We start from the raw sequence: 14742 nt of genomic DNA, 5'->3' as shown, positions 1-14742 counted from the left end.
TTCTGTATCCAATTTCAGTAACTATCTAAACTTTTCAAATTTATATGAATATTGTGAATATAATATTAAAACATGTTTGTTACTTAGAAGATATGAATCATATTTGCACTATCAGTTATCAAAATATTATCTTCAAATATTGACCTTTAATACATAACTAGTTCTGTAGCTCTTTCCTTGGGAGGATGCCAAAGCCTACTGAATCAATATATTCTGCAAATCCCCAGTGGGGCTGAAAACAGAATGAACGGTAGTAAGAAGGGAATCGGGGGTGATACCTTTCACAGCAGATGGTTCTAAGGGGTTGTTCATAAAAGCACAAAGGGGGGTTTTTGCCTTAAAAAAATTATGTACCCTGAAGAAAAAGGAGATCTAGGGTAAGTATTTAAAATTCAGTGGTGAATCAAGGAGTCGATCCCATTTACAACTGCACCCAAAACCATAAGATACCTAGGAATAAGTCTAACCAAAGAGGCAAAGGATCTGTACTCAGAAAACTATAACATACTCATGAAAGAAATTGAAGAAGACACAAAGAAATGGAAAAACGTTCCATGCTCATGGATTGGAAGAACAAACATTGTGAAGATGTCCATGCTACCTAGAGCAATCTACACATTCAATGCAATCCCCATCAAAATACCATCCACCTTTTTTAAAGAAATGGAACAAATAATCCTAAAATTTGTATGGAACCAGAAGAGACCCCGAATAGCCAGAGGAATACTGAAAAAGAAAAGCAAAGCTGGCGGCATCACAATTCCGGACTTCCAGCTCTATTACAAAGTTGTCATCATCGAGACAGGATGGTACTGGCACAAAAACAGACACATAGATCAGTGGAACAGAATAGAGTGCCCAGAAATGGACCCTCAACTCTAGGGTCAACTCATCTTTGCAAAGCAGGAAAGAATGTCCAATGGAAAAAAGACAGTCTCTTCAACGAATGGTGTTGGGACAATTGGACAGCCACGTGCAGAAGAATGAAACTGGACCATTGCCTTACACCACACACAAAAATAGACTCCAAATGGTTGAAAGACCTAAACCTGAGACAGGAGTCCATCAAAATCCTAAAGGAGAACACAGGCAGCACCCTCTTCGACCTCAGCCACAGCAACTTCTTCCTAGAAACATCGCCAAAGGCAAGGGAAGCCAGGGCAAAAATGAACTATTGGGATTTCATCAAGATAAAAAGCTTTTGCACAGCAAAAGAAACAGTCCACAAAACCAAAAGACAACTGACAGAATGGGAGAAAATATTTGCAAATGACATATCAGATAAAGGGCTAGTATCCAAAATCTATAAAGAACTTCTCAAACTCAACACCCACAGAACAACTAATCCAATCAAGAAATGGGCAGAAGACATGAACAGACATTTTTCCAAAGAAGACATCCAAATGGCCAACAGACACATGAAAAAGTGCTCCACATCGCTCGGCATCAGGGAAATCCAAATCAAAACCTCCATGAGATACCACCTCACACCAGTCAGAATGGCTAAAATTAACAAGTCAGGAAACGACAGATGTTGGCGGGGATGCGGAGAAAGGGGAACCCTCCTACACTGTTGGTGGGAATGCAAGCTGGTGCAGCCACTCTGGAAAACAGTATGGAGGTTCCTCAAACAGTTGAAAATAGAGCTACCCTACGATCCAGCAATTGCACTACTGGGTATTTACCCCAAAGATACAGATGTAGGCATCCGAAGCGGTACGTGCACCCCAATGTTTATAGCAGCAATGTCCACAATAGCCAAACTGTGGAAAGAGCCAAGATGTCCATCGACAGATGAATGGACAAAGAAGATGTGGTATATACACACAATGGAATATTATGCAGCCATCAAAAGGAATGAGATCTTGCCATTTGCAACAACGTGGATGGAACTGCAGGGTGTTATGCTGAGTGAAATACGTCAATCAGAGAAAGACATATATCATATGACCTCACTGATATGAGGAATTCTTAATCTCAGGAAACAAACTGAGGGTTGCTGGAGTGGTGGGGGGTGGGAGGGATGGGGTGGCTGGGTGATAGACATTGGGGAGGGTATATGCTATGGTGAGCACTGTGAATTGTACAAGACTGATGAATCACGGATCTGTACTTCTGAAACAAATAATGCAATATATGTTAAGAAAAAAAAGAAGAAGATAGCATGAGGGGAAGAATGAAGGGGATTAAGTCGGAGGGGGAGACGAACCATGAGAGACGATGGACTCTGAAAAAGAAACTGAGGGTTCTAGAGGGGAGGGGGGTGGGGGGATGGGTTAGCCTGGTGATGGGTATTAAAGAGGGCACATTCTGCGTGGAGCACTGGGTGTTATGAACAAACAGTGAATCATGGAGCACTACATCAAAAACTAATGATGTAATGTATGGTGATTAACATAACAATAAAAATTATTAAAAAAAATAAAATTCAGTGGTGGTCAGAATTGCTTCTCTACAGGTCAATTCAGATTTCACCTGAGAAGGTCTGACCACCACATGGGAGTACCATCTAATTCTGTCATCCTTCTTGCAAGAGGGAAGCAGGACAGACCGACTGCTCTGAGACACTTCTGAGAGAGGCAGATCCATGCTGCTCCACATTGACTATCTCTCTCGGGCTCCACCTGTGACCAATACGCATGCTTCCAAGTTAACCGTTCTTGAGAAACCACAACTAGGTGAACTAAATGGGAGATGAATTCACAGCCCTGGCCTCCTTAATAAACACCACGTGGGTTCTAGAGCTGGGCATTAATGAAACCAGAGAAAAGAAACATATACGATGTCAGATCTCTGGGGGACACCCTTATGAAAGTGTAGCAATTTAAAAATATACTTACTTCAATTTCCGGCTAATTTTGGTAAATTCCACCAACCCAGCTTCCATAGGCAATGTTAGCTGTCCTGCTGAAATCATTAATCTGCAGTCTTCATAGGTATGATCTGTTACGGGAATTCCCAAAGCTCTAAAAGGCATTTAAAAGCAAACCAATTCAATTTTTTTTTTAAAAAGGTAATGATTTTTTTCATCAGCCCTGAACTGGTCAACAAACAACAGCAAATGGGAAAGTATTTACTACTTTTCAAACCAGTAGCTTTGGCTTATTATTGCCAAAGAGACATATTTCTCTTCTGCACAGACTTCCTGTGGCCGAGTCTGCATGCTTCGGTCAGCTGGTCATTTGTTTGGTGTTTTAACTGTGACCATGACACTGGCTGACTTCAGTATCTGGGGAAAGCAAGAATACTTGAGTTTCATTCCAGTGGAGTGTCTTACCAACTGTGGACCTTTTGGCTCTTAACCTAAGCCTCACTTTTGTCATCTGCACATAGGAATAATTACCTACTGCACAGGGTTCTTTATTGTGAAGATAAACTAAAAAGGCCCGTGGAAGTGCCATTTACACAGATAAATGGCCTCTGTATATACGAAAGGGGACAATCTAGCCAAATCGCTTGCCATCTGCGTTTTTCATCTCTCAAAACTAGAGATGGCTTCTTGCTACCTAACAGTCTTCCGAAAATACGAAAGAGAATGGAGAATAAGCTCATTATTTCTCCCAAACCTAAACGTCCTCCATCCTCAAAGGAGTGCATGAACCGTACTAGCCTCCCACCTGCTCAGAGGTCTAATAACGGACTAGATTTGAAAAAAAAATAGATATTAATAACAACTTCAAAAGACACTGAGTGCTGAGAAAAAAGCCTGTGTGGTACATTAAATAATTTCTTGAAGTTTCCTCTTCACAAAACTTTTATTCACAGTTATTCAGTGAGAATCATAAAGTTCTGTCTTCAACTGTATTTGATTTTGTTGAATCACTGCTAAGAACATTACATTTTCAACAGATGCAAAAGAATAAAATATTTTTTCTATCTACAACTAGGCTGTTTTTGATTAATAAATATTTTGGTGTAAGGGTATTTTTATTTGGGAAAATAAAAATTTTAAATATTTTAAATTTATAATTTATAATCCTAGACAGTAGAGATGCCTGTTAAGAGCTTGGGCTTGGGTCACAAGAAATGTGGATTTGAGTCCCAGCCCAGACCCTCACTATCTGCTATGATCTTGGGCGAACGATCTGTCTCTCTGAATCTCACTTTCCTGGCTTGGCTCCAAGAATTGCTGTGAAGATTATGCTAGATAACCCGAGTAAATGGGAAAATCAAGTAAATGTAAGTACACATAGTAGAAATTTTTTTGAGCATTTGAACACTTATGCTGTTGTGAAAATAAAGTTATTTTGCTGTGAAATATGAATCCGAGTATATATAATCTTCCTTATAATACCAAATTCAGCTATGAAGCTAGATTCAGATTTCTCATTTGAATTTTTACTAGGAATACACATTGCTGGCCTATCAGCACCAAGCCTACTATAGGAATGACAAGAGGGGGGTAGTGCCTGGCGTGGGGTGCACACTGGGAAGGCTCTAGGGCTGCCTGGGTGGTAGGACAGTATCACAAACATTTGTTCATTATAGGATGAGAGGTGATTTATCTAATCGGAGTCACGGCCAGTTAAAACTCCTTTAAGAGCAGGAAAATATTTGCTTTATGTTTACAATTTACAAATCTTAAATTTCCAGCCATCCCTTAATGGGGGTGACTTCCCCCCTTTTCTGTGCATCTATTGCCTTCCCCTGCAAACTTTCTCCTTTGTGTGGCTATAATCATTAATGCCCTTGAATCAGCCGGCACTGGCTGCTCCGTGGAGGCTGGGGCACGGAAGGCAAGCCACGAATGGCTCAGACACAAGGCTCTGTGTCACAGTGACAGACCAGCTGAGGAGAACCCACCCTGTGGAAGTCACGGGCTGGTCTCTTCTGCTTACTGAAGCCTCCCTGCTCTGCTTCCGGCAAAACCCCATTTCCATTAGTTTGGGGCTGCACCTGGAGAAAATATTTATAGACTGTCTTACTGACCACCTTCCCAGGCACACTGTTTTACTTACCAAAATGAGTTAGGGAATGAGGCCCTAAGGATGAAACCAAACAAAATAAAACAAAACACCCAAATCCTAAAACTATGCGAAATGCCGTTGACCAATCATTTAAAAACTATTTACTGATTGGGATCACATATAGGCACTTACTCTGCCATTAAATTCCGGACTCTACCAGCAAAAATGACAGGATCGCTTTTTTCTTCATCATTTGGTTTCTGAACAGGCATAAACTGAAAGACAGACATACCTTTCCATCACAACTGTTGGGCTCAAGATGTTACATGTCACATATATTAATTTATAACCTATCTATCATTATATTAAATCCCCCACCACCTTTCCGGCACAAAGGTTATATGCTATCATGGAAAGAACACTGCTTGGACTCAGGGGAGCTAAGCTAAGCCCTGGGTCTTTCTGTGTGTTCACGAGGATGTCCCTAAAGTTTTCTTCACTGTTGCCTGGACTCTGACAAGAGGGCAATGATCACCCACTTCCCTGGTTGTGATGAGGATGAACTGAGCCAGGGCCTGGAATTCTGGAAGTTGTAAAGCTGGAGGTATGAAGATCTTCTTCTCCACGCTGCATTTTCTACCGCTTCCAGCACTTTGTGTGAAAATGTTAGTATTGGTAGTAGCTTATCTCTTATGGTTTATCTTCTCTACCCACTCCTGTGTCGGCCGCATTTTATCATTTGTTCAAATGTCACGTTTTGTCATTTCTTCTGCTTTCTTTTTTTTATTTTAAAGGTTTTATTTTATTTATTTGAGAGAGAGAACAAGAGTGGGGAGGGTCAGAGGGAGAAGCAGACTCCCCGCTGAGCAGCGAGCCCGATGCAGGACTCGATCCCGGGACGCCGGGATCATGACTTGAGCCAAAGGCAGTTGCTTAACCAACTGAGCCACCCAGGCGCCCCCTTTTGCTTTCTTCTAACCTTCAGTATTGGCTGTCTAGCTTTTGCTGAACACTGTTGTTTTGCTTTATCATTTAAAAATTTTTTTTTCTCTACTTGATATTCGGTGGTGCCTCATTGGTGCCGTCCTTGTTTTATTTACAGTTTTTGAACATTAATGAGATTTTGGTGCTATATTTAAGTCATTACATCGTTTTTGAGCACCTACCATATCCCACGCAAGATTAACAGGACTCTATTCCTGCTCCAAAAAAGATTCATATTTTAATAGGATAGACCAACACAGCATGTGCTAAGTATCATTACCCTCAATGACAGGGCTTAAAAGCTTCATTAAGTTAGTTTAGAGTTATACAGGTCACATGACCAGGACTCAGCCCAAGTTCTGTCGGATTCTAAAACCCTTGTTTTCCCCACTAAACCATCCTTCCTGGAGTATGAGAGCGAGGGATAAGAAATGATTAATTTGGCCAGGGGGCAGAGAAAAGCAGCCAAAGAGGCTTTACAGAAGAGCTAATACTTGATCTTGGCTTTTTGAGGATAAACATGATCTTGCCAATAGCTATTATTCATTGAATTCCAACTACGAACCAGGCACCATGCTAGGTGCTTTATATGCATTATTTCATTTCACCAACCCTCCCGATTTTCGTCACTAGGATTGGGGTTCACAAAGATTAAATGACTTGCTCAAGTTTTCATGGCCCACTTACATTCAACAAATACTGTTTAGGCACCTACTGGAGGCCAGGCACAGCATGAAACCCTGAAGACATGACAAGGAAACCCCTGCCGTCAAGGGGCCCTCCATGCAGTGGGGTAAAAATTATGACAGATGAGTCAAGTCCACCAATAAGAGCTGCCATCCATTAGGCACCTGCTGTGTGCTGGGTACTTCATAAGATGAACTCTCAACAATTCCTGGAGGCCAGCTCTACCATTTCCATTTGGTGGGTGGAGAAAGGAGCCCGAAGAGGCGAAACAATGTAGCCAAGGCCACACCCCAGTGGCAGGACCGCGATTTGAAAGAAAAAGAAAGATATGTACAAATAACACCACTTTTGGACTCACGTGGACCTGTTTTCAAATCTCGTTAATCACGTTAAATCGCCTTTGGGGAAAGGGCAATTTGGAGATGAAGTTTGAGCAAGGGAGTGTGGTGACCGAGTCCAAGCTTTTGAGTGGAAACATCGGTGGTAGGGAATTGCTGAGCCAAAGAGGAAAAGGCTAAGAGCAGGGAGAAGCCCGGGAGGTTACTGCAATCACTCTGTGAGAGAAGGCAAGAGCGAGGAGAGGGAGTGAGGGCACAGAGGACAGCATGGAGGCAAGTGGCATTTTAGGATAACATGAATACAAATCACGGGAGAGCGCGCTGTGTGATATGCACCGTCATTAACCTTCTCTACCAGGGGAGCAGGGGCATGCTGCAGAAAGAGCGCTCGGCCCGGCTGGGGCCTGGGCTCTGCCGTGAGATCCTGGAAAAGTTATTCAGCCCTGATGGGGTCAGGTCTGAATCAGGCTTGAACCACTGAGGTCACTCAGTGCCCTCTCTTGTCGAATGAAAAAGTTCGGCTCGATGATCTCAAAGGCCCTCTCCAACTGGTATTTTACATCTAGCTCTCCACTTAGTATCAAGTTATTCTTCAAGATGGAAAAATAAACTAAGCCACCAGAGGTCCCCACATCACTTATCTATCCAGAGCAACAACGGATCTTTGCAAATAAATATTTCTCAAAATTCCCTCCATCCTGGTCTAGATTTTCATCTCTTGTATTTGCTTCGTATGAAATCCAAGGAAGAAAATTCCATGTTAAAATCAATGTTCGTAAAGTCTCTAACAAAACAAAACGATAAAGTTTTAAATTGCCATATGATTCTTCATTTTTTTAAAAAAGCCACATGATTGTTTGTAACAACACTTAATTTGTAGGTTATAAAAGCACATCCAGACAACCCTGAAAAATAAATTGCTGCTACACTGTTAACCAAGCATAATACAGTGAACTGTGGGTTTAATTCCTTTTAGTGCAGGTAATGTTTTCCATAAAATGATTTTTAATAACTCTCATATGGGCATGACATTTTATTCTCAGTGAAGAAAATTCCACTGAGAGTACAAAATAATTAAAAGCCTCGATTTGACCCTCACGGGCCTTGGAGGCTCCCCGTGCCTCCTGAGAAGCAATACAAGGGAAATTCTCATAAAAACTCACTTCTCCTCGGGGCAGACCTTGCCCTCTTTATCACATTTCTATTTCGTATGTGGTCATTCAAGGCTCACAGCAAAAACACATCCTCTATTTGGGAAGGAAAATTGGCCGAAGACAGGGAAACATGATTGCCATCGTCCACGACTGTCCGCTAACACACAGCTCGATACCCTAGTGACTTCAGGACCCCCGTTTTCCTTTCCACCTTCCTCTTCTCTCATTATCCTGAGTATCCACACAGATGGTTCATCTGACATGTTGATCTCTTCACCTGGTCACAGAAGTTTTTAGCTGTGCCTTGGCCTCGGTGACAATAACAATGACAATGATGCTCATCCCCTCTGATGAGTCCTTGTTTACTTCTCTAACCCGGTCCGTCACAGCTGTGAGAACCTGCTGGTCACACTCAGGACATGCTCGTCTCTCCTCCTCCACTCCCTCCTGGCAACAGCTGGCTGCCTGTCTTCACTGGACTTCAGGAGTCAGACACATCCATGTCGACCTTCTGTCACCTAGAATCTCCCCCTTCTGCCACACCCATGGCGCCAACCCGTGATCACCTCTCCTGCTGTTGCCTTCCCATCCCTGTCCACTGAGGGATGCTAAAAGAAAGGTCCACAGTCTCATGGGTGGAATCTACTACAAATTCATGTTAAGTTCCACAGGGTCCTCACGGCTGCTTGAAAATTACGTTATTTTCCCAAGGTGACCATACTGCCTCCAGATACAAAAGTAGTTCTGTTTGTTTTACTGAAGGTCTTCCTTTATCCTTTCAATCATGCAAGTGTGCCCCCAGATGGGATCTTAATCCTGAGTCTGTTTCCTTAATGTCTCTGTGACAGGTGAGGATCAAGTGACTTAACATGAATCTCACTGCTGCTTGGGGTATGCCTTTTGGACGTGCCGCCATCATATTTTAATGTTTCAGACACAGTCCATGCTTCTCGGGTTGCGATTCACCTTTCCCCTCAATGGCACTTCACATTCAACGTTAGAAAGAAAACAGTGGAGGAGTTCAGGACATGCTACCCCATAATGTACCACTTTGGTACATTGATTATTCTGAGCTAAAGGCACTTGAAAAATGGCAAATGCAGGGAGAGGCTTTCTCTGAACTTCCCTTATGTGCCTAAAGTCAACTCCTCCAAAAGGAACTCAGTTGTCGGGAGCCTGGGTGGCTCAGTCGGTTAAGCATCTGCCTTCGGCTCAGGTCATGATCCCAGGGTCCTGGGATCGAGTCCCACATTGGGCTCCCTGCTCAGTGGGGAGTCTACTTCTCCCTCTGCCTCTGCCTCTCCCCCAGCTTGTGCTCTCTCTCTCTCTCAACTAATAAATAAAATCTTAAAAAAAAAAAAAAAGGAACTCAGTTGTCATAAATTCTCTCCTGGGGAGTTTCATCAAACAGGGAAGATGGACTCTTATCACAGGAGATGCGACTGGAGGTTGACATCACACCCAGACAAACTTTATCACGTGCTGCCATAGCTTCCAGTCTATTCTTCCCAGGGCCCATGTGTTGTTCCTAAAGATCACTGACTCTGCCCCGAGTGGCCTACACCCTCCCTCTCCTTTCTCACCACTTTTTGGGATATTCACTTTTTATTCCCTGTGATGCCCTTGTGCACATATTAAAAATCCATAAATCTGTATATCTTTTCTCCTATGAATCTGCCCGTGGTGAGATTATTTCACAGATCCAGCTATGGAACTTAGGTGGGTAGAGGGAAGACTCTCCTTCCCCACAAAAGCCTATGTGCATTTCTCTAATTCTTCTCCATTGCTCCTGAGACAGGCTCCCAGCACCCTTGCCCTCCTCCCTTGACTGTGCTCTGGTCCTCTGCCTGCAGGCTCCGCACCGTCCTGCCCCATGTAAGGGGGCGGCTAACGGATTCCCATAGGAACACCCTCTTTGCCCTTCTGGTCCCACAGTGCCCCACCATCTCTTGGGCCGTAGGCTACGCACAAGATAAAGTCAGAATTCTTTGGCCTATTTTGAAGTCCATCCGCTATCCAGAGACAATCCTTCACATGAACACTCGGGACCAGTAAAACTGCTTTATTCATTGTTTCCTGACCACATCGAGCACATTCTTTTCTACTAAATAAATGCCTGTGAAAAGACTGATGAGTGATGATACTACCAACAGCCTTTTCTTTTTCCAGGGAACAGAAAAGGATTTTGATGAGTCAGTCTCAACAGATGTGCAGTTCTGGTTCGACCCATGATTGTTCTGTGAAGGCTTCAAAAGAGCAAATGCGAACGAAGGAAGGTATTTATGAACTAACATTTGCTGCCTTCTTCCCAAAAGAAAGGAACAATTTAGATGGTAAGCGAAATACAAGTGCATGCTTATTGAACACCTACCGTGTGCTGCCACTTAAGTCACCTTATTAAATGCTAACTACCCTATAAAAGAATTATTATCCCCATTTTCCCAGTAAGAACACAGGCCAGGGGAGGCTTAAGTCATTTACTTAAGCACATACAGGTCGGTAGTAGCAGAACTGGAATAAAACCCCAGCTAATACTCTTTTTAGTAACACTCCATTTCTTGGGGCACCTGGGTGGTTCAGTTGGTTAAGCGCCCAACTCTTGATTTCAGCTCAGGTCATGATCTCAGGGTCGTGAGATCAAGCCCGGCATCTGGCTCCACGCTCAGCGTGGAGTCTGCTTGAGTCTCCCTCTGCCCCTCTACCCCGACCCTGATCATGCACTCTTTCTGTCTAAAAAAATAAAAATAGATATAACACTCCATTTCTCTGCTACTACTTAGAAATTTCAGAATTCTACCAAGTTCCAGAAGAAATTAGTTTTGTTAGAACAAGTACATATATGGGTTTGTGTGTGTGTGTGTGTGTTTATGTGTGTGTATTTATGTGATAGAGGTTTTCTAAAAGGCCCATTCATTTTAGATTCAAAACTAAACCATTTGAGTGTGTTTGGATATTTAAGTAAACTATATAAATATATTTGAACCTTCCCTGAGTAATGAACTCTTTAGAGATTTAAAAAGTTGTTATCTATCTACAGGTATTGATCATAACACTCATTATTACAATCCTTTCCTAAGTCAGAACTTTTTTTTTTTTAATGAAAAACAATCCCTTTTGGGGTGCCTGGGTGGCTCAGTCGTTAAGCGTCTGCCTTCGGCTCAGGTCATGATCCCAGGGTCCTGGGATTGAGCCCCGCATCGGGCTCCCTGCTCCACGGGAAGCCTGCTTCTCCCTCTCCCACTCCCCCTGCTTGTGTTCCCTCTCTCGCTGGGTCTCTCTCTGTCAAATAAATAAATAAAATCTTAAAACAAAAAACAACAAAAAAAATCCCTTTCTACTACTTATAGCAATGGATTGCCCCCCATAAAGTATTGTAGGTCTAATGCTCGCCACCTGAAGCTCCTTTTAAGCGTTACAAAGGAATTTTACTAAAACAAAATATGTCTGTATGCCTACAGACAACCATGTGTCTGTATTATAATGGGTGGCTCTGTGTACAAATGGAGATATATGGAGATACAGCCTATGACGGAGGAAACAGACTGATGGTCCCTGTGAATGCCCTGTTTCCATTCATAAACCAGTTGCTGCCCACATAATGCCTGATAGTCTAGCTTTGTGTGGATTCTCTCTCATGAGATACAACTAGCAGGCTGTTGATTTATGTCCCATTTTGCGATGTTTCCTACTAGCTATCTTCTTCCTTATGCCCCTAAGCCATCTGCTTATAAAACCATACTTGTGAAGTAGCTGGCCAATAAAAGTAACCACTAAAAGACACTTTAAACACACCCACTAGGCCACTATGATCCAGAGAATAAGTTTCAGTAGACCTTCTGTGGACATACATGGTCTCATTGTTCACGGATGCTGGAAGACCAATTATCGAGGGCACGCGGTTTGGAACTGGTTATATTTTTAAGATTCAAGAGTCAAGAAAATAATGACCTTTTCAAAAAAAGTCTCTGTCAAGGAAGCAGAGAGGGAGTGGGGAGAGGAGACAAGAAAAACACCCTTCAATATTATGCTCTCTAGATTTTAGCTATCCGATGATTCTGGTAACTACGGAGTTGGAAAATCATTATCAGTGAGGGATGACTTGTAAAAGATGAAGGCATAAGGCCTTCCACATCCTGGGATGTCCCGTGACTCACCAGGGCAGAGTGCCTAAAAGGACACCAAATGATCCACTCAAAGTTCATTTTAAAAACCACAAACCTAAGACCATATTCTTGAATGATACATCTTCAGTTAAGCTTACCTAATTAATATTCACAAAGTTCTAAAAACATATGTGAAAAAATAATAACTAGGATTTCCATCAGTTTTTTCTTTTTAAAGTAGGCTCCGTGCCCAGTGTGGAGCCCACGTGGGGCTTGAACTCATGACCCCGAGATCAAGACCTGAGCTGAGATCAAGAGTCAGAGGCTTAATCAAATGAGTCACCCAGGTGCCCCCGATTTCCAACAGTTTTAAAGAACACGGAGGTGGTAGTGGGCTGGGAGGCGTGCTTCTGAGTAACTAAGTCACCTGACGTTGGTGCAACTAAGTGCACTGAGCCTTCCAGGTAAGCTACATGTGTGGCAGCTCAAGCCGGGCCTCCTCGGATGTGGTACAAAAGCCTGGATGCAATGCCCAGCTCTTGAGAGTCTTGAGCTGGGGTGTGGATACACCTAGCACCTGACGGGCAGTGGGATACAGTTTTCAGTTGCACCCAACCTGGGGGGAATTAAAATATTCAAAAGTCATAAAGTAGTGAGGAGTGCCCTGAATGAAAGGTAGCACCATAAATCTAAGAGAAATATAATTAAACTAAGAAGATGAAACTTGAAGGCCACACATCCAATCCTCTTGCCATGTATGGCAATTCTAACACATTGAATCTCACCAATTCTGCTATTTTAGACAGGTTGGCAGCCATTTTGTTTGTGAAGTTATCAAAGGGTATATTCTTTGATATCCAGGAAATATTATCCAGACAGGTCTAAGAGCTGGCTGGAGAAAGCAAATATTGCAATCGTAAAGAAAAAGAAAGAAAGAAAGAAAGAAAGAAAGAAAGAAAGAAAGAAAAAGAAAGAAAGGAAGGAAGGAAGGAAGAAAGAAAGAAAGAAAGAAAGAAAGAAAGAAAGAAAGAACGAAAGAAAGAAAGAAAGAAAAAGAAAGAAAGAAAGAAAGAAAGAAAGAAAGAAAGAAAGAAAGAAAGAAAGAAAGAAAGAAAGAAAGAAAAAAGGAAAGAAAGATAGAAGGTAGGTAGGCCGGCCATGACACAGAAAGGAAATGTGGTAATAATGTAATAATGTTCAGGGCAAAAAAGAGGACTTTGCCTACTTCTGTTGTAACAGTTTAACCACTGACACATGTAGACAAAAGAAGTACAGTTCTATGTGTATTTCCACATCTGTTGCTAGATCTTGTTTTAGCTGGGGAGGGTAAATGGGAAGGGGCAGCATATACACTGTATACCCAATATCTTCCAAATTTGCACAGAAGACAGTGTGGCTGTTTTAAGTATGAGTTTTCCTGTTTTTTGTTTTTGTTTTTTTTCTTTTAGACAAAGAACAAAGGACCAGTTTATCTGAACAGCTATTAAAGAAAGAAGAGCCTGCTTGGGGTATCTAGAAATAATATAAAATTTCTTCCTGACAGGGTTCCCCAAAATGTATCCTATGGAACATCAGTTTCAGGAGGTATCCAGAGAAAAGGGGGTATTGTGGTCAAACCATCTCAAAGGCACTGACAGGTCTTGAGGAATGAAATTGGATTCATTTTGTTTACCTTGGTACTTCTTACACTAATGATTAGGGCACAGATTAGTGTTTTTCTCTAGAAACATCTATGTATATTTCAAGAACTAGTGTTTTTTTGGTCATACTGAGAGATACCGAGCTAGTTTTAAATGTGGGGTAATGTGGCATATAATTAATGAACAGATCTTTTCCTGGCAGGCAGGCAACCTGCAAGTCTCAGGAAAAATTTCAACCAAAGTGAAACTCATTTTGAAATATAATTTGCCCTCCTATATCATTTGGTATTGCTGACACTCTCTACATGGCTAAATGACTAAGCTATAAAACAAAGTAAAAGACAGTATTCTTGGGACTTAAATTCCATGTCCTGTCACTTGGAGCACGGACCCCCACTCAGAACTCTGAATTACATATGCAAACTTCAAGCTCTCATTACACAATCTATGGATGCAACTGGAAAATGGAATCAAAGGCCTGCCTCACTCCTCTGACCCTCTCTTCAGAGGCTACCTGAGAGTATCACTAAAACCAACTCAATTCTGCATTTAGGGGTCCATTTCACGTCACTCCTAAAACCTAAGAACCGTTCTGGAACCAACTTTCAGAGTCTTGAAAATCTGGTCAGAATTTTCAGAAAGATCAAATGACTCCCTCACTCCCTGCCTGCCACCACAACTCAAGTTGAAAGACTGCCCCACGAACGATGATATGAATGGCCTCCCAGCTAGGATTTCCTAAGCCTTCCGTGAGGGCTTCCGACCGGCTGTGCCTCTCCACTCTGACAGAACATACTTTTCCAGGAGCTCTAGGCCTCCATCAGCTACTGTAGCTGCTTCTGTGAGGACGTGAAGCCTACCATCCCACTGGGGGGAGGTCAGCCTTGAAAGTAGTTATGCAGTTACGCAAATCTAGTCAGTCAGGGACT

At 42.4% G+C, this 14742-nt stretch overlaps 1 protein-coding gene across 1 annotated transcript in view; it reads right to left on the bottom strand.

The window, feature by feature from the left end:
* The window catches only part of LPCAT2 (lysophosphatidylcholine acyltransferase 2), a 68469-nt gene that overhangs the window by 29246 nt on the left and 24481 nt on the right, over positions 1-14742 (bottom strand). Inside the window, exons 9-10 of the mRNA XM_028092758.2 lie at positions 5100-5182; positions 2841-2966 (exon numbers count right to left, since the gene is read on the bottom strand). Of these exons, the coding sequence (XP_027948559.1) occupies positions 2841-2966; positions 5100-5182 (209 nt within the window). The remainder of the gene's footprint in view (positions 1-2840; positions 2967-5099; positions 5183-14742) is intronic.

This window comes from Eumetopias jubatus, unplaced genomic scaffold, assembly GCF_037043125.1.
Source record: "Eumetopias jubatus isolate StellerSeaLion01/CBP00866 unplaced genomic scaffold, mEumJub1_p1.0 scaffold_10, whole genome shotgun sequence".
Taxonomy (NCBI): domain Eukaryota; kingdom Metazoa; phylum Chordata; class Mammalia; order Carnivora; family Otariidae; genus Eumetopias; species Eumetopias jubatus.
The sequence above is the reverse complement of the archived record's forward strand: the minus strand, read 5'-3'. Positions and strand labels throughout refer to the sequence as shown.